General features: G+C 37.9%; 1 protein-coding gene across 1 annotated transcript in view; it reads right to left on the bottom strand.

Annotated features, from left to right (window-relative positions):
* Nucleotides 1-1,958: 1,958 nt before the first annotated feature.
* The window catches only part of mybpc3 (myosin binding protein C3), a 48,876-nt gene continuing 26,362 nt past the window's right edge, over nt 1,959-24,472 (bottom strand). The window contains exons 23-33 of the mRNA XM_055203656.2: nt 24,023-24,127; nt 23,747-23,935; nt 20,053-20,187; nt 19,084-19,251; nt 17,308-17,396; nt 15,833-16,028; nt 14,936-15,075; nt 11,970-12,129; nt 11,582-11,718; nt 11,186-11,372; nt 1,959-3,493 (exon numbers count right to left, since the gene is read on the bottom strand). Of these exons, the coding sequence (XP_055059631.2) occupies nt 3,462-3,493; nt 11,186-11,372; nt 11,582-11,718; nt 11,970-12,129; nt 14,936-15,075; nt 15,833-16,028; nt 17,308-17,396; nt 19,084-19,251; nt 20,053-20,187; nt 23,747-23,935; nt 24,023-24,127 (1,538 nt within the window). The 3' untranslated portion in view covers nt 1,959-3,461. The remainder of the gene's footprint in view (nt 3,494-11,185; nt 11,373-11,581; nt 11,719-11,969; nt 12,130-14,935; nt 15,076-15,832; nt 16,029-17,307; nt 17,397-19,083; nt 19,252-20,052; nt 20,188-23,746; nt 23,936-24,022; nt 24,128-24,472) is intronic.

Genomic DNA, 24,472 nt, shown 5'->3' with positions numbered 1-24,472 from the left:
CTTCAAATTCAAGGACTAAATATTTACATTGTATATTTAAAGGTAACACATTGTTACAGTTCCCTTTCGAGGGAACTGCCGCTGCGTCACTGCGGTGACACTTTGGGGACGCCTCCAAGAGTAAGTGCGTCTGAATGTGTATATCAAATTCAACCACATTAACGACAAAGACAGGGTGACGCGGGAGCCAGGAAGTATATCGCTATCTGAAATATTGCCAAAGACGGCATTACAGGGACGCAGGAAGTATGGTAAGGGAGACGCAGCGTCTCGTTCCTTTGTCAGGGAACAACTATTACATACGTAACCCTACCCTACATGTTATATCTTGTATATTATATATATACAGTCTTGTTCAAAATAATAGCAGTACAATGTGACTAACCAGAATAATCAAGGTTTTTAGTATATTTTTTATTGCTACGTGGCAAACAAGTTACCAGTAGGTTCAGTAGATTCTCAGAAAACAAATGAGACCCAGCATTCATGATGTGCACGCTCTTGGGGCTGTGCAATTGGGCAAGTAGTTGAATTAGTTGGGAGGTGTGTGTTCAAAAAAATAGCAGTGTGGCATTCAATAACTGAGGTCATCAATTTTGTGAAGAAACAGGTGTGAATCAGGTGGCCCCTATTTAAGGATGAAGCCAACACTTGTTGAACATGCATTTGAAAGCTGAGGAAAATGGGTCGTTCAAGACATTGTTCAGAAGAACAGCGTACTTAAAAAGTTGATTGGAGAGGGGAAAACCTATAAAGAGGTGCAAAAAATGATAGGCTGTTCAGCTAAAATGATCTCCAATGCCTTAAAATGGAGAGCAAAACCAGAGAGACGTGGAAGAAAACGGAAGACAACCATCAAAATGGATAGAAGAATAACCAGAATGGCAAAGGCTCAGCCAATGATCACCTCCAGGATGATCAAAGACAGTCTGGAGTTACCTGTAAGTACTGTGACAGTTAGAAGACGTCTGTGTGAAGCTAATCTATTTTCAAGAATCCCTTGCAAAGTCCCTCTGTTAAAAAAAAGGCATGTGCAGAAGAGGTTACAATTTGCCAAAGAACACATCAACTGGCCTAAAGAGAAATGGAGGAACATTTTGTGAACTGATGAGAGTAAAATTGTTCTTTTTGGGTCCAAGGGCCACAGGCAGTTTGTGAGACGACCCCCAAACTCTGAATTCAAGCCACAGTACACAGTGAAGACAGTGAAGCATGGAGCATGATATGGGCATGTTTCTCCTACTATGGTGTTGGGCCTATTTATCGCATACCAGGGATCATGGATCAGTTTGCATATGTTAAAATACTTGAAGAGGTCATGTTGCCCTATGCTGAAGAGGACATGCCCTTGAAATGGTTGTTTCAACAAGACAATGACCCAAAACACACTAGTAAACGGGCAAAGTCTTGGTTCCAAACCAACAAAATTAATGTTATGGAGTGGCCAGCCCAATCTCCAGACCTTAATCCAATTGAGAACTTGTGGGGTGATATCAAAAATGCTGTAAAACCAAGAAATGTGAATGAATTGTGGAATGTTGTTAAAGAATTATGGAGTGGAATAACAGCTGAGAGGTGCCACAAGTTGGTTGACTCCATGCCACACAGATGTCAAGCAGTTTTAAAAAACTGTGGCCATACAACTTAATATTAGTTTAGTGATTCACAGGATTGCTAAATCCCAGAAAAAAAAAAATGTTTGTACAAAATAGTTTTGAGTTTGTACAGTCAAAGGTAGACACTGCTATTTTTTTGAACACACCCCTTTCAACTAATTGCCCAATTGCGCAGCCTTGGGAGCGTGCATATCATGAATGCTGGGTCTTGTTTGTTTTCTGAGAATCTACTGAACCTACTGGTAACTTGTTTGCCACGTAGCAATAAAAAATATACTAAAAACCTTGATTATTCTGGTTAGTCACATTGTACTGCTATTATTTTGAACAAGACTGTATGTTCAGTATATCTAAGGACGGTTACATACTTCTCCCTTGTGTCTTAACATGATGCCACATGGACGCAAACCAATGAACCTACCCTCGAGGGATTTGTCAGCCCAATTTACTATCTAGTCAACATTGTCATCCACTGCGTTCTCACTGTCTCAGGTTCCATCTTTAAGACAGAGCCCATACCGCCGCTGACATGGAAAGCTTTACTGAACATATTAATAACGTAATATAAAACAATCCCTCTTCTGACAAGGCGTAGAGAGTTTGACCTCTGTTAATGATGAGAAATTGGCCCGCTGACTGTATTAATGAATGGATCTGTCACTCAAGCACATCTTCTGCATTTCCCTGGACTGTTTTCCAGTAATGTCTGACAGAATGTCCACCTTGAACAATTTTAGAGAACAGATTCAAAATGCCAGATTAAAAGCGTACTGTCAATTAAACTTAGCATGTGCTATTTTTTCAGACATGGAAATGTGCAGTAATATGTTGCCAGTAACTAAAACCAGTACTGTATATGTGGAGCCTTGAACAAATGAGTGCAAAAGCACCTGTGCCCACAAGGACAAAGCACAATGATACAGATGCAGCTGTTTCACTCCAACACAAAACACTCTCACATGCCCGACTGTCATTCTGACACCTTTGACTGGCCATCATGGCCTCATATCATTCATTTTATTCTCTCAAACCTGCAATCTAATTGCCACCGGAGACCATTCCAAACAAAGCCATGCAGGACAGTCATGGCTGCGTGCTCTTATGTATAACTCCAATGAGATGCTTCCAGATTGGCTTTGTATGGGCTTTATTATATTAATACCAACAGCATGTGGCTCCTGGGGCACATTTTGAACCCTCGGGGCGTTTAAAGAATGCGTCTGCTGGACATGCCATCGCCGGTATTGACAGGCCAGTGCGTCAACATGTTGTATGCCGAGACAGATGCATCTCAATGTGATCGCAGAAATTAATGGCGTCTGCAGAAGGTGACTTTATTGTTGACACTTAATTAAACAATTACCTATAAAAATAACCGTGAGATTTGGATTTGCATTACATTTGTCCATTATCCCAATGAGACTCCGTAAGTGTTCACTGGAAAGTGGAGCTATACAGGATTTATGCAACTGTTTTGTGGACACACTGGAAAAAAATTCAAAAATAAAAGGCTGCATTTAAACTATATATATATAACATAAAGCATCATTAAAATGTTTATTAGGCATGATATATGAAAGGGAGAATTTTGAGTCGCCAGACTCTACAACACAGACCTTAAGTACAATAAAATCAAATCAAATACAATGAATGCAAGCAATAAAGACAAGAAAACACAGCAAAGCACAGAATGGGATGTGAGAGAGAAAAGCACAACCAGATGAAGAAAACAAATGAAATAAATATTTCTGTGCTGTCATTACATTATGGTCATGGGGTCATTTTCATGACAGAAGACAGAAAGAGGACAAAGTCACAGTTTTCCAAACCCTGAAACAATCCTCTTCATTTCTTGATATCTTCTTTTGTGACTTGAGCTGAGATTAAAAAAAGATTCATTAATAGATTGCATTCTTTATGGAAAACAATTAAAAAATATATTTTTTAATTCAGAGTCATTTATAATTTGCTGTAACATTGAAGTGATCTACAGCAAACCTGCATGCATTCCTAATTTACGCTTTCATGATTTTTTTCAATGATTTCCTTTTTTTTGTCAAATGTAACTGTATTAGACATTGTGAGATCATTAAGGGGCCAATCACACCCAACGTGTTTATGGCAGTTGCAGGCGCCTTTTTTGAATGATAGCCTATGCCAGAGCCGAGTCTAAGGGGGGGCTGGGGGGCATTGCCCCCAAAAAATGTCCAGCCAACCATAATAAACAAAAAACGTCTTCTGTTGACAAAAACTAATTATTAACTCACAGGAAAAGTACTACTATTGTCTAAGACGGTAACTCAAAAAAATGCATCTTTAAAATATATATCAGAAACAATGCAATTTAGTATTACATAAACGTAATAACACAACACATATTAAAATGAAACTTTTTTATAGTAAAACATGCCCAAAATAGCCCATTCAGCTCACATTTGAGGAAAAACTTCAAAGGCAAAAATCTACAGACGAACCCATTTAAGCCCACCGGCAACTATAGTTGCCACAGTGCATAGTTGTCATTTTCCTTTTTTTAAGAATTTTTTAGATGTTATCCATGTTTTATTTCTCAATGACATGCAAGCTAACAACCAAATAAAGGTTTTAAAAAAGAAAGAAAAGGTATTTATTTCCTTCCTGTCACATGAGGATGTCAACTTCTTACCTCTTCTTCCAAGAAACATGGCGAAGGCAAACCCTCCCAAAGAAAGGTAATTTTCATTTTACTAACAAGTATTTTTGGTTGACATTTATGTATCTACATAATCATGAAGGTCTCTAGAGTCAACCAAACAAAACAAATCTTACAAGAGATCTATAGTTTTTTATATACTTAGTCAAAAGTCCAAGCGGCAACTATAGTTGCCGGTGGGCAAATGCCTTGTAAGTACGTATATCATGGGGAGATGGTGTATACTGTGTCAATAGGTTAATAATCAAGGTTTAGTTTTTAGTGCTTTTTCTTTCATAATATCATACCTAAAACCCTTTAACTAACATATCTACTGCCCATTAGACCTTAATTTGATAGGGAATAAAATCCATTCATACAGGTAATTTAAAGAGAGAGACAGATCTCCTCTTCTTCCAAAGACTGGTTGCCCATTTTATTGATTTATTTTCATATTATTTTCATTAAAGGACAACTCCGGTGAAAAATGAACCTAGGGGTAATTAACACATGGTGACCGAGTAGATCGTTCTCTGGGATGCGTTTTCATGATAATCGAATGTAAAGAGTTTTTTATCAATAAAAACAGATTAGCGTATAGCGCTAATATATGGGGCAAAGAGTAAGTACAAGTAAGTCGCTAGTTAATACCACTAACAAGGCTCAAAATAGCCTCACACTACCACAGTAGCATAATGAGGGTCCTTACATGCAAACTGAAGCATTGAGAACTTTGTAAGTGTACAAACAGTTTAATAAGAAGCTACTTTTTAAAGACAGCACATTACGCATATTCAGACAGCAGACATCTTGAAAAACAGACTCGACAAGTCGAGCCACGAACGATGTGCTAAGTGATATGAACTAAGTGATATGAACTGATTTGGAGCTGACATATGGTCCGTTGTTTCTGGAAGAAAGCACTGAATGCAACAGAGAAAATAACTAAATAAAAATAATAATAAAGAACCTGAACAAGTCACAGTTTATATCACTTAGCACGCGTTCGTAAATCTAAACTTCAGACATTCTTCTTTAACACAGCATTCACATAAAATGTCCAGTAATTGTACTTGTCCCGCAATAGTTATTTTGTCTAGAACAAAGCACTCACATACCTCATATGGGTAATATACTATTGCTGCAATAGTTAGCCTGTCTGGAACCAAGCGTTTTTAAACTACAATACTGCATGACACTTGCGTTTCATGCGACCGGCCCCTACGCTAATAGAATTCTGTTTCTCTCTTCCTGTCTCGTCCTCGACCCTGAGGACAATGGGACAAACAGACCCATTTCCTGTTGCTGTGAAGGTCATCACACCACTGATCTACTGGCTGTCCTTCAACGTGATGCCTAGCCGATGCGCGACGACCGGCTGAACCAGTATAATCCGCTTTCCCGCCTCCTATCCCTACCCTGTTTATATATATAAATATATATATTAATTTCTCCCAAGGGTTTTTGTCCTTCTAGAAGTTTTTCCCACAGGGTTTTCTCCTAGGGGGGGTTTTGTCCCCGAGAGAGTCAGCCAACTTTACTGTATACGTTGCATTATTAATACGCTCGCTTGTACGGTTTATCCTTTGCTGCTATATTCTACTTCTTATATTATCTATTGATTTTCTGTGTTCTCCTTTACATCTACTCATGTAAAGCTGCTTTGCAACAATTAACAATTGTGAAAAGCGTTATATAAATAAAATCGAATTGAATTGAATTGAACAAGAGATTATAAGCTAGATGCATTTTTATTTGGGGGGGGGGATTTCGCATCGAATGTTCTTTGACTGTTATACATAATAAATGTGTTTATAAATAAAGGTTGATCTGTTGAAAATTTTGAGTAAGATGCCAAATGTATTAAAATTTGACATGAAAGGGGTGCATACAACCTTTTTGCCCACCGGCAACTATAGTTGCCGCACATTCAAATACGATTTTCAAAAAAATAAAAATAAAAATGGGGAAAATAAATGCAGAACATGTTTACAGAGGACACTATTAACACAATTATATGCATGAAACCATTCAGAAAAATTTGGGCACAAATGGGTTAAGTTCAGGAGGAGCTTTCACTCCGCAAGGTCATCGTAAGGTAAAACGTTGTATTTTATAATGTTGTGTTGTATTATAATATCTAATTTTCTCTGTTATGAACAAAGCAGTGTGTTTATCTTTGGTCTCGTCACAACTCATACTTACAGTATTTTAGGGCTTGTGCTTTTGTCTGGTGCTGTTATCGGCAAACAGGATAACATTTGACGAATTGTCATGCATGTCAAATTGCTTTCATGATGTTTCAATATAGATTATTTAAAGCGTTGTGCTTTGTTGTGATATTTGAGGTTGCTGCAGCAGCATGCCATGTCTGACAGGGTCAGGAATTAATGGAAATATAGCTTATCACATATCACATTGAAAAGGCATTTATTTTTAAATGAAGAAAATGTTTGAGAAGTGGGGTCCGTATAGGGATGGCTTTTATTTATCTATAAGTGAAATAATAGATTAAATGCAGTATACACATTAATAAAATAAATATAATCACCTGCTTGCCTGATTTCATTAACTGTGACTTAATGTGTAAAACTACATGAAGTGTAATCATTATAACATTATAAATCTAATCACATCTACTTTTAAAATTTAAACGTGCCAAAGGACATATAAATGGCCCTTTATTATAAGACACATGCAAAATAATATTGGATTAAAACATCATTTTAGTCGAGAAATGGCTGCCCACCCAAAAATCCTGACTGCCCCCTCAGTCCAGCAAGCCTAGTACCGGGCCTGGCCTATGCTGGGCAGTGAGCGTATGCGCGTTTTTTGCCTCCGGTCGCAGCACGCGTTTTTGAAGGAGCGCTGTGAGCGGAAAAGCAGCTAACGTCATTCACGTCTTTCCATTGTCCAATAGAATGAGGGGAGAGGCGGGCCTTACGTTGTGGTGAGGGAAGTTTACAGTTGCTTTAAAAAAATCGGACTCCGCTCGCTCACTCTCTCCTGCGTGTTTGTGCACCTCTCATCCTCAAACAAGGTCAGAGCAAGCGCCCTCTTTTTTAAAGTTTCTGCTAATATGACAGTAAACAGCAAAAAAGTGCTCACGCTTCAATATTTGATTGACAAGACAGCTGACTTTGTGGTTGCCTAGCAATATAAAAAGCTGCGTCGCACTGCTCTTTTTTAAAAAAGCGTTTCCAAGCATTTAAAATGCGTTTGGTGTGATTAGCCCCTAACAAAAGTTGATAATCAATGAGATTTCACACAATGCCCAATAAATTTGTGATGAAAGACACATATGGATTAGTGCACCTGTTGGGCTTATTTCAACAGTGACCATTCACATGCAACACTAATATTAGTCTGTCAGCATCTGGTGGCTCAGAGGTTAAGAGCACTTCTCGTTTTGTAATTGCATCCTCATTAACATTCTTAAGATGCAAGGAGGGGATGAACGGATTAGAAGCGAGGATGTGGGAAGTGTGAAGTAGAAGTAAAATTGCAAATCCTTACTGGTAACTCAATGGATGTACTATTACTGCCCATAAAGGTCTGCAGTTAATCACCTAATAAATGCATTTCTGTGTTTACAATATTATTATGCAGACAGTTAAAAAAAATGCTTGCGTGTCTTGAAGACATCAGCACCCAACATTTTCACTGGAAATAATGGATGTAACACTAGAGTTTGTGTATGATGACTGTGATCTCCTATCAGCACTACAGACAGTGTGCTGACCAGCTGCGTTACACTACTAGAACTAAACTAATCTTCTGTAAGTACTGCATGCTAAATTATTTATTTTATACTCAAGAATCCACATACAAACTGCACATTACATCCATGTGTTTGTTCATTTTGTGTTTATGTAAAATAAGCACCAGGACCTGTAAAGAATCAAAATGTAGTTTCCTCCCTCACATGCATGGTTAAATGACAACGGCTGACTTGTATAACAATTTTCGAAAATAGTTAATATTGTTAATGACTATGGCCTCTTATATTTAATTAGTTGACATGTAAGATCTATTGAAATTCTGATTATGCTACACTTATGTTTGACACTACATTCTCTCACATCATCAACAGAATGTAAATAACAGATGTGAACTCCCCCATTTCCATAGTTTAAATCATGCCAGATTTGTGTACTGTATGTCAGCTGTTGAAAATCACAAGTCCTTGGAAAAAAATGACCTGGTTTTATCAAGTGAGTGGGTCAATCCTATCTCTTGCCTAAACCCTATAACTGTAATGTAATCACACAATGGTGGAAGTTGAAGTAAATAAGATGTGACAAAGCACCCACAGGAGACGTAAGGAGGGTTTTAATAGAGCAGTGGTTCTCAAACTGGGGTCCGGGGCCCCCAGGGGGGCCGCGAGATGGTGCCAGGGGGGCCCCAGTTTTATGACATTTTTATAAAATACATTAATTTATCATGAATTCTGTGAAATAAAACCTAAAAAAAATAAGGCAGTACTACTTGTTTAATTAAAATGTGAAGTTTTAGAACTGTTTTTTGTCATAAATTTTCTTTGGGGGGGCCGCGAAAGAATGCACCGTTCACAAAGGGGGCCGTACGCTGAAAAAGTTTGAGAACCACTGTAATAGAGCAAGCACAGGCAGTGTGGATGTGCTGGTAGTTGTTATCATGCTTACCTTGGATACCTTAGCTTACTGTTTACTGACGGGCTGAGGTAGTGAGGGTGGTGAGGAAACAGGAAGTAAGGAGGAGGTATTAAAGTGTGACACACATCTGAGATCATGGATCACTGGATCCATTCTGGACCTTTACACACACTTCTGGGTCCAATCAAAAGGTTATTAACAAAATAAAACACTCATGTATGCCAGGGTATGTCATACATGTTTCTTTGGAATGTTATTATGTGTGGTTACAAGACAATTAGAACTGTCATTTTGATCAATGTTTTTCAATTGAACATTTTATGAACATATATTTATACTTGTGATACTGTACAAATTAAATTATTTTACCCTTTATCTATGTATGATATTTCTGTATGAGGATAATACAGACTGATCTCACGAAAAGTCATGTAATATAGTTACGCAAAATTTTATTAATTATTTGTGTCCATGGCGCGAAATTCAGCTTTTTTCGTGCCTTGAGGAAGAATGTCTTTTTCGTGTCACTTTCACAAATCTCTATAAATAGTTTTCATGTCCGTTTCTTTTTCATGTCATTTTATGTATTGTTTTCTGGTTGTTTTTTCCTATTTTCTTACTATTGTCGCTTGGGGTTGGGGTTCGAATCTGTATGTAACTTTCTGTTACATTTTTAGACATCCTAACCCCAACTCCAAGCGAAAACAGTTTTAAAAGCGGAAGAAAAACATGTAGAAACGAATACATAAAAGTACCTAACCAAAACCCCAAACCCAAGCGACAAATGATTTTAAAATAAAAAAGAGAAAATGGGACGAAAAAGAAAGTCGTGCCACGGACACGAAAAACTATTTATAGAAATTTGTGCTGAGTGACACAAAAAAGACATTTGTGCTTAAAGCACGAAAAAAGATGAATTTCGTACCATTAATCTTTCATTTGGTCATTATATTAAGTTCTTGTGTTTAATGGTAATTCAGTTTAGCTGTATGGTTTCATAAATAACCTTTAACATCTGAAAAAAAATTCTGTTTATTTGTAGTGAAAAAAAGATTATTTAAAAAAAGGTATGAAAGAAATGGATCTTCTAAAAACCTTTGACTGAATATTTATTTGACAAACCAAAAATGGTGCTTTTATGGCATTGCTGTCAAGAACCTTATAAGCACCTTAATTTTTAAGAGTGTAAAAGTAAACTAAATTTATAGACGGTTTCAGCGGTAACAACATAAACAAGCGTCTGTCGTGGTCCGCACGTAACATCAGGTAAACTCCGCTAAGAATAAATAACAACAAAGTTCTTTAAACATAGTTAATTTATATAACAAGCAAAAAAAACAACACATAGATTATAGGAAACCAAAACATTTGTTATTTTCGACGAGGCATTTGTTCAAGTTATCAGTTTAGCAACTAGTCAGACCATAAAAAAACGAAACCGGAAGTAAAGTTCGGATCCAGCCGTGTACCGTGTCAGCGCAAGTGCTTCCAATGAAACCGTCTATATTCAACACTGATTATGGTTACACCAAAGTACATTACTATACTACAATTATGTTGTTTTATAACATAATGTGACCCTGGACCACAAAACCAGTCAAAATAAGGGTCTTTTTATTGAGATTTAAACATCATCTGAATAAATATTTATTGATTTGGCTAAGGGGGGCAACAAATCTAAATATTGAGAAAATCTAAGTCCTTAGCAACAGATATTACTAATGATTATGTGCATTTTTATATATATTTACAGAAGGAAATATATTCATGAAATGTGATCTTTACTTAATATCCCAATGATTTTCGGCATAAAATATCAATAATAAAATCAATAACCATATAATTTATGGGTTGGCTATTGCAACTAATATACCCGTGCTGCATATGACTGATTTTGTGGTCCAGGGTCACATATAGTATGTGACAAAAAGCAAAATAAGTCCTATATACACTCTCAAAAATAAAAGTGCTTCACGGGATCATAGAATCATTGTTGACTGTATGGTTCAATAAAGGACCTTTAACATCCAAAAAAGCTTTCTGTTTCGAAAAAAAAAAGGTTATTATAGTAAAAAGGTATGAAAGAAATGTCTCTTTCACTGAATGGCTCTTTGAGGAACATGGTTTTTCTATTGCATCGCTGTGAAGAACCCTTCAAGCACTTATATTTTTAAGAGTGTGGCATTGACTCATTTGCATTTCATCATATTTCTTTTATTTAAGGAAAACTCTAAAATGATCTTGAGTCAAATGTAAATACTTACAACGAACTTCCAGTTTGCATTCCACTGTGTCCTCTCCGCTGTCATTGATTGCCTTACACGTGTACACGCCTCCGTCAAACGGACAGGGTTTACGGATCTCCAGAGTCAACACACCCTGATTGGTGAACATTCGGTACTTGGGCTCGTTTGTAAGGTCGATCTTGTTTTTGTACCATATGATTTTAGGCTGAAGAAAACAATGAAACATATTCAGTAACAGGCAAATAATATATTACATATAACATGTAAAATACATATAACATATTATCCTCAGGTTAGGTTACATGAACATTTTAACATACAACAGTTTTCGTCTAGGTTAATATACTAAAACAGAACGAAGCTAAAAAACAACACTTTAAAGCAAAGTGATGTGATTCTGTCACACATTCCTACCTTGGGAATTCCTCTTACGGAGCAGCTTAGAGTAACATTGTATCCTGCTATAACCGAGCGATTCATAAGCGGATGTGTGAACTTAGGGGCTTCCGAAAAATCATGTTCTTTGTAGGAAGGATGTTTGTAGTCTATGCCTAAAGATGAGAATCAAAAGATAAATGCCAAAGATTAGAGATCTGGATGTCACACAAGGGCCATAAATACTTACATAGTATCTAGACCGGCAATTATAATCAAGCAATGCTGTGTATGCGCAGTGATGTAGTGAGTGGATGCTTTTACTTCATGCAGTTGGAACCAGTGAAAAACTTGAGAAATTATATTTATCCAACTTTATGAACATTGGTATGCTGGTGTCTAGAGCAAATCTAAAAGAAATGGTCACCTGTTTTCTGGATGTAGGCACTGTCTTTAGAGACGCACGGCTCTGGACTCAGTCCCACCATGTTTATGGCGTACACACGGAACACATACTCATTCCCCATGATCAGATCGGACACCACACAGTTCGTGCGACGATACTGATCGTATACAGTATACCATTCCTTAAGAAAAAACACACACACACACACACACATATATAAACCTGCTTATAAATTGTGTTTTGGAGATATAAACTACACAATTACCCACTTATTATTATAAAGCACAGCAGGACATAGGTGACAAAAGGTGGTGGGGTGTCAAGAAAATTTAATTGTGACCTAAATTGTAAAAAAAAATCCTCAAAATAATCCAGCCCAAATTTTACTGAGGGTTCCTATTAATCTAGGAACTATTAATCTAGGAACATCTATTAATTCCCATAGTTCAGCTAATGGTGCAATTAATTGATCATATATAATATACCTTAAAGGAACATGTCATGCCAACCATATGGAACTATATTCTTAGAAGGCGAAGCACTGCTACTTGGGTGGAGTGATTAGCAGACTCTCTTCTCCTCACCATGGCACTTCTCAGGTGCTGTGAGCAAATCACTCCGCCCAAGTATCTTCACCTTCTGAGAATATTATTTTGTCACTAGTATGCTAGCTGGAGCCATTTACTTCAAGTCTTTATGCTAAGCTAGGCTAGCGGTGGGTGTGTCAGACAAAGTGTATGTATGCACTTATCTAACTCTAAACTTAAGACATTCTTCTTTAACAAAGCATTCACATAAAACATCAAGTAAATGTACCTATCCCGCAATAGTTAGTTTGTCCAGAACAAAGCATTCACATAACTCATCTGGGTAATATACTTATGCCGCAATAGATAGCCTGTCTGGAACCGAGCGGAGCGGATTTGAAACCAAAATACTGTATGACACTTGCATTACATGCGAACGGCCCCTACGCTAATGGGATTCTGTTTTTCTCTCCTTGTCTCGTCCACGACCCCGAGGACAATGAGACAAACAGACCCAGTTCCTGATGCTGTGACGGTCATCACACCACTGATCTACTGGCTGTCCTTCAACGTGATGCCCAGCCGATGCCTGACCAACGACCACCAGCTGAACCAGTTTAATCCGCTTACCTGTTTCATATCCCTATCGTGTTTATATATATATATATATATATATATATATATATATATATATATATATATATATATATATATATATATGTATCTCTCTCAAGGGTTTTTCTCCTTCTAGGAGTTTTCCCACAGGGTTTTTCTCCTAGGGGGGGGGGGGTTTCATCCCATGGAGAGTCAGCCAACATTGGCTTAACTTAGCACTTTACTGTATACGTTACATTATTACTGCGCTCGCAAACATTGGCTTAATTTAGCACTTTCCTGTATACGTTACATTATTACTACGCTCGCTTGTACGGTTTATTATTAGCCGCTGTATTCTGCTTCTTATATTATCTATCAATTTTTCTGTATTTTCCTCTAAATCTATTCATGTAAAGCTGCTTTGAAACAATTAACAATTGTGAAAAGCGCTATATAAATAAAATTGAAGTGAATTGCACTCTGGGGGATACAATGAATAAGCTAAAATCCCAAAAAGTCGGTGTGTTCCTAAATTGTAATGTTTATGTAAAACAAATCTTTTACTTAATCAGTGTTTTTATTGTGTCTTGTATTACAATACAATGGATAAAAGTATGTACTGTATTTACAGGTTTATGTTCACATTTTTTTATTAAACACCAAACCCACTGAGTTTGTCATATCCTGATGCATTTGTTTTTATTCTCATTGACAGATTTTGCATGCTTTAAACTAAAAAACGTATGATTCTGCACCATGACAATAGGTCTAAAATCAAAACATGACACACTACATTACCTTATTTCCCTCTTAACCACTCAGTTATTGATCTCCAGCATATGTGGTTACACTATGCCATCCACTTACACTGGTTAATCTACTTTACACAGTAATGTGTCGTAACATATTTGAAACATTGTCATGCCATTCTCAGATTTCTCAGCAGTTAAAAAAACAATCCCACTGTAAAATCGTTTCGTCCATTGATTTGGACAATGGAGAAAACAATGCAGGATCACTTGACATTCATTAAGACTGTCATTACTGTGTCAGCATGAGGACTAGTAGAAGCTGGTAAGTCACCTGTTCACGAACGCTCCCCTACAGCCTAAAGTGCTTTTATATTTAGCCGCACGGCATCTCCGGTTTCTGATTGAGATTGTACTGTGAAACCTGATAATCCGGTGTCTTCCTGCCTGCTGCTCTGGACACAGGCACGGCAACAGACTGGATCCAGTAACAATGCGAGGTGAAACCTAAACTGGGTGCTTTTTATTTAGCTGCTAACCTTAGTGGCTCAAGAGCACAAAGGGGTAAAGAGAGCCCCGTAATGACAGCACTTAAATCAGAGCAAGGCCGTGAGCTAAGATTACAGCGTGCTTACGCTGAACGGGGGTACAGGTGTTCTCGTTCGGTATGCACGGAGGGTCATATTGGAGCTTTTGGTACTGGATGTTCTGGATGCCGTTTCCCTCGGCCACAATTCAGTAGCGCTGGCCGAACTTGTGTCGGGGTAGAGGTTTGATACCATGCCACTGATGAATAGTGTACATACATTGCTCAATTACAGCCATAACAAGCTTAATTGCTTTAGATAGACATTAGTAGTGGGGTAGGCTTAATAACCACTAACTATTTTTTTTTTTTACGTGGGTTTGACTACTAACAGTCCCCAGCAGGAGGAGCGGCACCTTCTTACTTTTCTTACTGTCTAATGTACAGCATGTATGACTCTTGGTGAGAGAGAATGGGGAAGGCATTGGCCATATTTTGTAAAATAAGTAGGTGGCAGTTAGAAAATAATATATAAATCCATGATATAAGAAAATAATCAAACTCTGATTTTTATTATTTTGCACTTACCATGGTTTTCTTGTCAGCCTTTTGGATGATGTAGCCTGTGATGTCACAGTTGCCATTATCTTTGGGGGGTTTCCACTCCAGCGCAACATTGAAGCCCCAAATATCCGCCAACTTTAAGTTTTGAGGTGGACCTGGCAGGTCTTACATGAGAAGAAAATTAAATGTGGTTTGTCTTTTTTGAATTAGAAACGCAGTTTCCCAGGACTATGCCTTAGTTATATTTTGACATTTAAGTAGTTTTTACAAACATACTTTACAAAAACTATACTTGTGTGCATCTTGAGATAAAACAATAGCACTGATATATCTTAAGATATGCCAGTGCAAAATGTTTTTTGATTAAAGGAAAACACAACCATTTTTCAATATGTTACTATGTTGAATTAATACATACCTATCCTTTATCAATGCGTGCACTTTTAATCTTTGTACAGCGCTTCGTGAATGTGTTAGCATTTAGCCTAGCCCCATTCATTCCTATGGCTCCAAACAAAAGTTTTATTTTGTGCCACCATACTTGTTTGTGTAACTACTCATGTAAGAGTCTTTAAATATGGAAAACATGGAAGTGTTTGGTGGCTTCTAAATTCATCCCTGTTTGGAGCCATAGGAATGAATGGGGCTAGGCTAAATGCTAACACAATACAAAAATAAAAAGTCCCCGCATTGAAAAAAGATTAATTTGTCTAAGTTGAGGTAAGAACATGGTAAAATTTTGAAAAATTGTGATGTTTTCCTTTAAGGCAGCTCAAATATGGATTTTAGTCTGTGACAAGGATACGCCCTGTACACTAACCGTCAGAGTATTTGAGTTCTTCAGAGAAATGTAGCCTACTTAAGGTTAAACTGCTGCTATCACATTCAGAATTTACTATCAGAAAGGTACTTGTAACTTACCCACAATCTGTATATTCACACTGGCCTTGTCCTCAACATTCTCAATTTGCACTTGAAGATCATATTTTCCAGAATCCTTCCTTTCTGATCTCCTGATGAAGAAGATGGTGTCTGTGTCGCTGTTCCTTACGCTGACCTGCTTCGGGTCCAGAGGTTCACCATCCTTCGTCCAAGTCACTTTCGGCCGGGGTTTGCCCTGAAACGTAAGGTGGGTAAAGAATGAGTCAAACAAGTGGAACTTTTTTGCATGTCCAAAATCAAAGGTTGAAATTATTATTAATAATAATCATATAAATATAGACATAAAAATATAGATGGAAAAAATTGACATTTGGATACCCTAAATCAGCGTTTCCCAACCCTGTTCGTGGAAGCACACCAACACTACACATTTTCCAACTCTTCCTATTCAAACAGACCTGAATCTACTCACCAGCTCATTAGTAAAGAATTAAAGATGGATAATAAAAGGATCATATGTGGGAGACATCTAAAATGTGCACTGTTGGTGTGTCTCCAGGAACAGGGTTAAAACTAAATATGTAGTTTTATACGTATGTCACTGATTATTACACAAGGCATTTAAGGTTAACTTTAACACTTTAACTGTGGCATAAAAACTTCTCCAAGCACCACTACACAACTGTATATCAGTGGCGGCCGGTGACTTCTTTTTTTGAGGGCGCTCGATGTGAAGTTCGTCACAACATGTATGTAGCCCGTCATGTGTGGGGTTCCTTTTTTCAAAATATGTGTTCTGCACGTCAAGTGTGCGTATGTGCATCACGTGTCTTGTCAAAATAAGTGCCTGCTGCAGATGCATCTAAAGGGTTTATGATAAAAGAGATGCTCGTGTTTGCCAGATAATCGCATAAACTCATGCGTAATCAGAGTTTACTGTTAAGGGAGTGTCTTGCGTGTATTTTGTGAACGTCTCTTTTATCATAAACAGTTTTGACACGTGTGCAGCAGGCACTTCTGACAAAACACGTGATGCACACAGGATCTCTCGACGCGCCGAACTAATATTTTGAAAACACAAGCAACACACGACACTCTGTATATGCATATTTGTTTGGGAGAGCCTGCTGTGCACCAGTTTCCACACAGATGTTTTACGGCTGCTGTTGTAGATTTGTGTCATTGACTACCGTCTGTATATAGCTTCCCCAATTCAATTTCACCCACAGACCCAACTAAAATCATTGCGTTTACATAAAATCATCAAATCTACATAATGTAAAGAACATTCTGTGAAAATATAACCTTGATATCTTTAATATTGACTGAGTAAGATCATGTCAAAGAAGGAAATTAAAGTGAAATCATTTGTTGAAATGAAACTTTGATGCTTCTAATCTCAAAATGAGATGATGCAACTTTAGCCTGGATTTCACAGACAGGGTCACATTTATTCAGATCTTTTAAAGCATAACTCTGTTAGTTATGTGAGTGTACAAAGCTAATTTTCTCACCTGAAAGGGGATCACCAGGTTTACAGTTTCTCCTACTTTCCTGATGATCGTCTGACGAAGGTTACGGGGGACCCAGATTTTGGGGCGCTCTGCAATGGGTGAAAGTATTGTTTGTACAAGGTCTTTTTGTATTAAACTATTTACAACATTGCATGGCAGCACTGTACCCCGAACATAATGTACTGTGCTAGACTTTGGCTCTCCCCCTTTCTGAAAACTGTTCTAAAGTCAATCTTGAAAAATGTTTCTAAACACATTATAAATGTTACAAATGTAATGCTAAAACACACTACCAAGACTGTGTAAACGATGTAGTACTGAATTGCCAGGTTAAAACGGTGCCTCGAGGATGCACTTGAGCCACCGCCCATGGCCCTGCCCCTAGATTTTGATAACTTATTTTATTTACTTGCCATTTTTTCCATCATTCAAATTTAGTTTTCTGTGGTGTGACAAACTCACATTTGTGAACACATTTCATATCTGATTTTACAGGGATCTTTACATGGACTCATTATCATTTAAACCAATATAATCTTTAACCTTATAGGTAGCCTTATCTGCAGACAAAGATGCTTGTTTCTAAACGCCTGTTCATACTTGTAGTTCGATTCTTTTGATGCGGACCAACTTTCTTGAAAGTCCTCGTTCGCTTGGCATTCATACTGGCATTTTATCAGCAAACCTAAAGATAACGAACTTTAATGTGTAATGATAAGATCGGCTTTGATGACACATTTTATGAGACGTAACTCTAATCATTCATAACAACAATGCTGCATGCTGGAGTAAATGTACTTATTTTAAATGGAGGTATTATTAACAGCTGCAGACCTCATAGACGGTTTCATCGGACGTACGTGCGCTGAGGCACTACACGTCTGGATCCGAACTTTACTTCCGGTTTCGTTTTTTTAATGGTCTGACTAGTTGCTAAACTAATCTCTTGAACAAATGCCTCATCAAAAATAACATGTTTTGGTTTCCTAGGTAATCTATGTGTTGTTTATTATGCTTGCTATATAAATAAACTACGTTTAAAGAACTTTGTTGTTATTTATTCTTAGCGGAGTTTACCGGAAGTTACGTGCAGACCACGACAGCCGCTTGTTTATGTTGTTACTGCTGAAACCGTCTATATTACTATCAATAAACATTTTAAAACCTTAAGCATTTTGTGCGTTTTTTCAAGCATATGCTCGATGGACCAAATGTCAGGCTCAAATCAGACTCTTTACCTCTCCGTTGCTACACGTTTGCCCTCTGCTTATTTTGCTTTTGCACACTGCTCATCCCACTTAAAAATCAGAGACACGTCTTGTGATATCACATCTTGGTTTTGGTTTATGGTGCTGTCTCTGGACCAAGTGTGTTCATATATCACTCGAACCGCACCAGAGTTTGTTTGGAAGCGGACCGAGATCCACCTTTTCAGCGGCCTTGGTTCGCTTGTTTAAGGCGCACCACATTCAGCATTTACTCAGATGAAGCACACCAACGGAGCAATCGCACTAGAGTTTGTTTTAATCAAAGCAAACATGTCAAGTATGAACCCGTCCTAACAGTATGACTTTAAACACAAACTACTAACAGTGGACAGGCAAACACTGTAGGCAACAATTAAAGAATAAGTAACTTGAATCAATCCAGCCACCTCCATTGACATGAATGAGCTAACCTGAAATTTGAGGATTATTGCCTGCATCGACCAGGCTGATCTTATGAAGCACATAAGATCACATTTGTGTCTGTGACGTCTGTTCTGTCATTACTTACGCATGATTTCGCGGATGGTCACTGCCTGCTGCAGTGTGGCGGGAGGGCTTGGGCCCGCTATATTATATGCCCTCACACGAAACTGCATCTTCTCCCCAGTTGGCAGGTCACGGATGATCACAGAGGTCCTTTCTGTAAGACCCGCAAACGCAGGAACCCATTCATCAGCTACAGAGAAGAAAAACAGATATCAGACACAGAAGATTTATTCTAATATCTCCTGTATATCATTTACATGTTAATACGCCTTTCACCTAAATTGATAACAAAGGGAGATAAAAAAAATGCATTTCAGAATGAAAATATTATGCATCTCTATACAAAACATGTATGATTGTGACAAATAGAAACAGAAAAATACGAATCAGTATTTAACCCAGGTTTCAGAAAAAGCCCCTCAGATAGGATTAAAAAAGAGCAGCTTATCTGTCTACTACAAGTGAGTAATATGAGCTCCATAAAACAAAAATAGTGTGGTCATTGTGAAATTTATTTAATCTTTTATGAGGTGGATCTCTGATATTTAAATACAGGAACTGTGCAAATTAACCTTTGAATCCACATTTAATTAAACAAGCGTTAACAGAACCAAGATCAGACTCATCCAGTTAACTCATGTGCAGATAATTTATAGTGCCAAGTCTTTTGAGGTTGCGGCTCAAAGGTTGTTCAGCATATGAATTTGGTGATTACAGCATTGGATTCACATACAGTAAATGACTATACAAAGACTCTCTATCCACATGGTAACCTTACAGTATGTGTGAAATACAGACACGTCTTTTTAAAAGGATTGTTTAAGAGATGTTTCCTAGAAGAGATAGAGTCTTGCTATATAACCAATTTTGAAGGCTTTAACAATTATAGTAATGTAATCTGGACTCAAGCTTGAATTGTGAACCCTCGCTAAATCTAAAAATATCCCATGCTTTGATGTTTTTAAGACAATACACGTGCAAACACACTTACAGCCCTCTTTGCAGTACTCAACCCCATAGCCATCGAGATCAGCTGCACCTATCCTTTCTGGAGCTCTCCATTTCAATGTGATGGTGGTGTCGCTGATGTCTTCCACACACAGGCCAACCGGCTCACTGGTAGGAGCTTCGGGCAGAAAGTTGAGATGGATGAGTGTCCAACACAGAAGAAAGTTGTATATCTTGCACAACATTAACTATTTGTATTATTATTTTGGGACATATCATAAAAAATAGACTTTTTCCATGTTCAAGTGCTATAATTGGGTCCCCAGGGCTTTTATCAACATAGAAAATGTGAAAAAGATCAACCTAGTAACTTAGTTTTGGTAAACCATTCTCCACAAGCATGTGAAAAAATAGGTCATTGAAATTTGGCTCCCCTTGTGATGCCAGACGGGGATAATACCGCCCCTTAACACACCACTGCCATTTAATGCAGAGATCAGCTCATTTAGCACACCTTAGCACTTCACATATGTACTCTGGGGACACCAAAGATTTTTTTGACATCTTTAAAAAGACTGGTGAAACGTCCCCTTTAACAGATACCCCACATCCCACCTTACTTTAGTCAGCATTTTTATTAACAAACCACTCTGAAATTATGCGGTGGTCTACTAAAGATTACCACTGACAACAAGGACTCTTATTAACTCAACTCAACTTTTAAAGCACTTTCAAAACCATTAAAATGGACCAAAGTGCTGTCCATGAGTATTAGACAATTGTTATTAATAATGTAAACAATTTACTCTAACTAAGCCATCAACGTCAGTGATAGACTGGAAGAACTTTAGGATTTGACTCTGTGACGTCTCCAGTGAAGTGATCACTGTGTGATGAGGATAGCTTGATAGCCATGGAAACTATGTAACCAACCTCACTTGTGTAAATTATACCCACACTTACCTTGTAGGTTGTGCTTACAATAATCAAAGACAAGAATCTCAGACAAGAATAACTGACATGGCTTGAATGTGCCACGGTTTAACTTTGGTTAATGGTGATAAGGACCCCCTGAAGATAAACATGCTGTCTGCTATGATTTGCAAGCAAGCTTCGGTCTAGCATGTCTGTGCCATATTTACGAGACGATGGCACGCCCAGTCAAGCTGTATTTACAGTACAGAGTGCCAACTTGAGAGCAAGAACATCTATTCATATCTAGCCAAGATAGCTAGAGTCAAACAATTGTGGTTTAACTACACCTGTCCTTTAGATCTTGATAGCATACATTTAAAAAAAAATTTTTTTTAACCCAGTTGGGCAAAATATGAAAAACCCAGCTGTTAAATTTAAATAAGTCCATATTTGTCCCAACCCAGCATTTTGGGTTGAAACAATCAAGCACAGTTAAAAAACAACCCAGCACTTTCAGTGTATAGGGCAAATTAATTTCTAAAAATGCACTAAAGGGCCATACATTCTTTACATTATGACATACTGTACATCCCATAAACTTAACTATAGCATAACAACTTTGCAAGCATAAATATACTGTAAGCGTTGATTGCACATGCTTTTAGCATTGTGGTGTATTTAAGGTATACATTTTATCAGTATATCAGTGTTCCTTGGAACCATCCCTTTGCATTTCTAACACAATGCTCAACCAATTGAGCTACGAGAACACATTATCAAATAGTTTATTACACCACACCAGTTCTTTAAATTATACTTATCAATAGACAACTGTGAATCAAGATGCCAAATATAGACCAATATCCATTTCGCTTAAAACCCAGCAACTTTTCAAATTCAAATAGAAATAATATGCATTGTTAGGCTCCACAAAGGACGAAGAATGTTAAAAAAGATGCCTACTGCCAACAGATACAGGCTCTGGTTCTGGCTCCGTTGGGGAGGTAATTTCTGCGGGGGGTGTCTCTGTAGTTTGTGCGCCCTCCTCTCCTGCTGGTGCAGATTCTGCTGGAAGAGCATCATTTGCAAGAGGAGCTCCATTGTCTTCAGTAGTCACAGGAGCGTCTGTACTGGCATCAGGCACAGGTTCTTGTGGAAGAGGTGCTTCTGGCTTTTTAATGTCTGCTGGCGCAGTGGGTGGTGGCACCTCAGCCGGCTTCTTCTCAGCAGTCTTGGGTAGCATAGGTTTGGTCATTTTGTACACGGGTTACTTTGGTCTGGTGTGGTTTCGAAGTAGCGGCTTCTGAAAAATCTCTGTGTGCTCAGTAACACCTGCTGTGATCCTCTGCTCTGGTCCAAGCGACGGTGACAGGACGAGCAACAAAGAAAGTATTACGTCCTGCCCCCCTCTTCTTATTTGACAATGCAAAGACTGGACGCAGCTTAACAGTGTGCTGCTAACATGCCATTATTTATAGAGGGGGATGCCGAAGATATTTTCCTAATCAGCTGTCTTGTAAAGGACAACAGTCTATACAGATAGCAATGCTTTTAACACTGCTTACTAGAAGATTATCTGAAAGATGGGCCGAGCAAAAATGAGCAGATGAAAAAGCAAGCAGTGGTCATTGTTTTAAATGCAGTACAATCTGACAGGAACCTATCAGAGCACTTTTACAGACCACCATCTGATCTAGATACACACATCTACAGGCATCTGGAGTACAATAGCACCCTACACTTTAAAGAATTTGTTGTAATATACCGTACCCTATGCTGGGTTAAACCCATTGTTGTGTTAAATATAAACATTTTGTGGGTTAATTAAACCATCAGCTGTCCCTTTTTGACCCAATGAGTGTATACAGTACTTGTACTCTGTGTATACAGTACTTTCCATCTACTAAGTTGGCACGCTCTGACCATAGCATTATACAACACAAGCATCTTGAGCAAGAGTTGCATCTTTCCAAAAATCATCAAACTTAAAGGGACATTCCACTTTTTTGGAAAATATGCTCATTTTCTGGCTCCCCTAGAGTTAAACATTTGATTCTTACCGTTTTGTAATCCATTCAGAAGATCTCCGGGTCTGGCGCTAGCACTTTTAGCATAGCTTAGCACAATCCATTGAATCTGATTAGAACATTAGCATCACGCTGAAAAATGACCAAAGAGTTTCGATATTTTTCCTGTTTAAAACTTGACTCTTCTGTAGTTACATCGTGTACTAAGAGTAAAGGAAAATTAAAAGTTGTGATTTTCTAGGCAGATATGGTTAGGAACTATACTCTCATTCTGGCGTAATAATCAACGACTTTGCTGATGTAACATGGCTGCAGCAGGTGTAGTGATATTACGCACTGCCCCAAAATAGTCCCATGCCATTGAAAGTAACCAAGGGGACTATTTTCGGGCAGTGCGTAATATCACTACGCCTTTGAATAGGAAAAATATTGAAACTCTTTGGTTATTTTTGAGCGTGATGCTAATGGTCTAATCAGATTCAATGGATTATGTTAAGCTATGCTAAAAGTGGTAGCGCCAGACCCGGAGATCAGCTGAATGGATTTCAAAACGGTAAATGTTTAACTCTAGGGGAGCTGGAAAATGAGCATACTTTCAAAAAAAAAGTGGAATGTCCCTTTAATCATCACATATTCCAAAACAAAACATGTTCCCAATAAATGTGTTGCTAATGACAATTTTCCTACTGCATGTTCCTAAGTGTAATTTTAGTGACTTAAAGCATTCAAAAACCCTTGATTATGTGTCCTTGATTATACACAACTAAATTTATCAATCAAAGCAGTTCAACTTACCAATTGGCACAAATGGCTGGGAGGCTGCACTAGGGCGTGACATGCCAATAGCATTCACTGCGTAAATGCGCATCTCATAGGCCACACCCTCAATCATTCTCTTGGCCTCATATGTGGTCTCTTTATAAGGGTCAAAGTTGAGTCTCATCCATCTGTAGCTCTTTGTCTTCTTCCTTTCCATTACATAACCTGATAACACATACATTGTCCATTACTGTTAACATTTGCATGTTAGTGGAATATGCACCAACTATAGTTTACTATGAAGTCCCTCACCTATGACTGGCTGGCCACCATTATAGACTGGAGGATCCCATTGGACAATGCAAGAATCTTCACTGACACTAAGGATTCTGGGAGCTTCCGGTGGGTCTGGCACATCTGGAAACCATTAAGAGAACTATCACAAAGGGCCACAACATAATTTATTGTAAATATAAATATAAATAAGCATTCTCCTTATCGATCCTCATCCCTAACTTAATATACAGCTAATGTAATATTTCATTCTGAATTGATAAATGTAACAAACATTTTAAAGGTGTTTTTTCAGTGTTTTTATATCAATATCTTGGACTTGCATGTGGAAATTAGTTCCTAAGGTTTACCTGCCCTTAGTCTATCGCATACCACAAGACTATCAGGCACCTGTAGGACAACAGTCAGTCTGACAATTTGTAATATGGAGGGTGCAAACAGGCCGAAAATGATCTAGACAAGTTTGAG

The sequence above is a fragment of the Misgurnus anguillicaudatus genome, chromosome 21 (genome assembly GCF_027580225.2).
Source record: "Misgurnus anguillicaudatus chromosome 21, ASM2758022v2, whole genome shotgun sequence".
Classification (NCBI taxonomy): Eukaryota; Metazoa; Chordata; class Actinopteri; order Cypriniformes; family Cobitidae; genus Misgurnus; species Misgurnus anguillicaudatus.
Note: the sequence above shows the minus strand (reverse complement) of the source record. Positions and strands in the feature narration are given on the sequence as shown.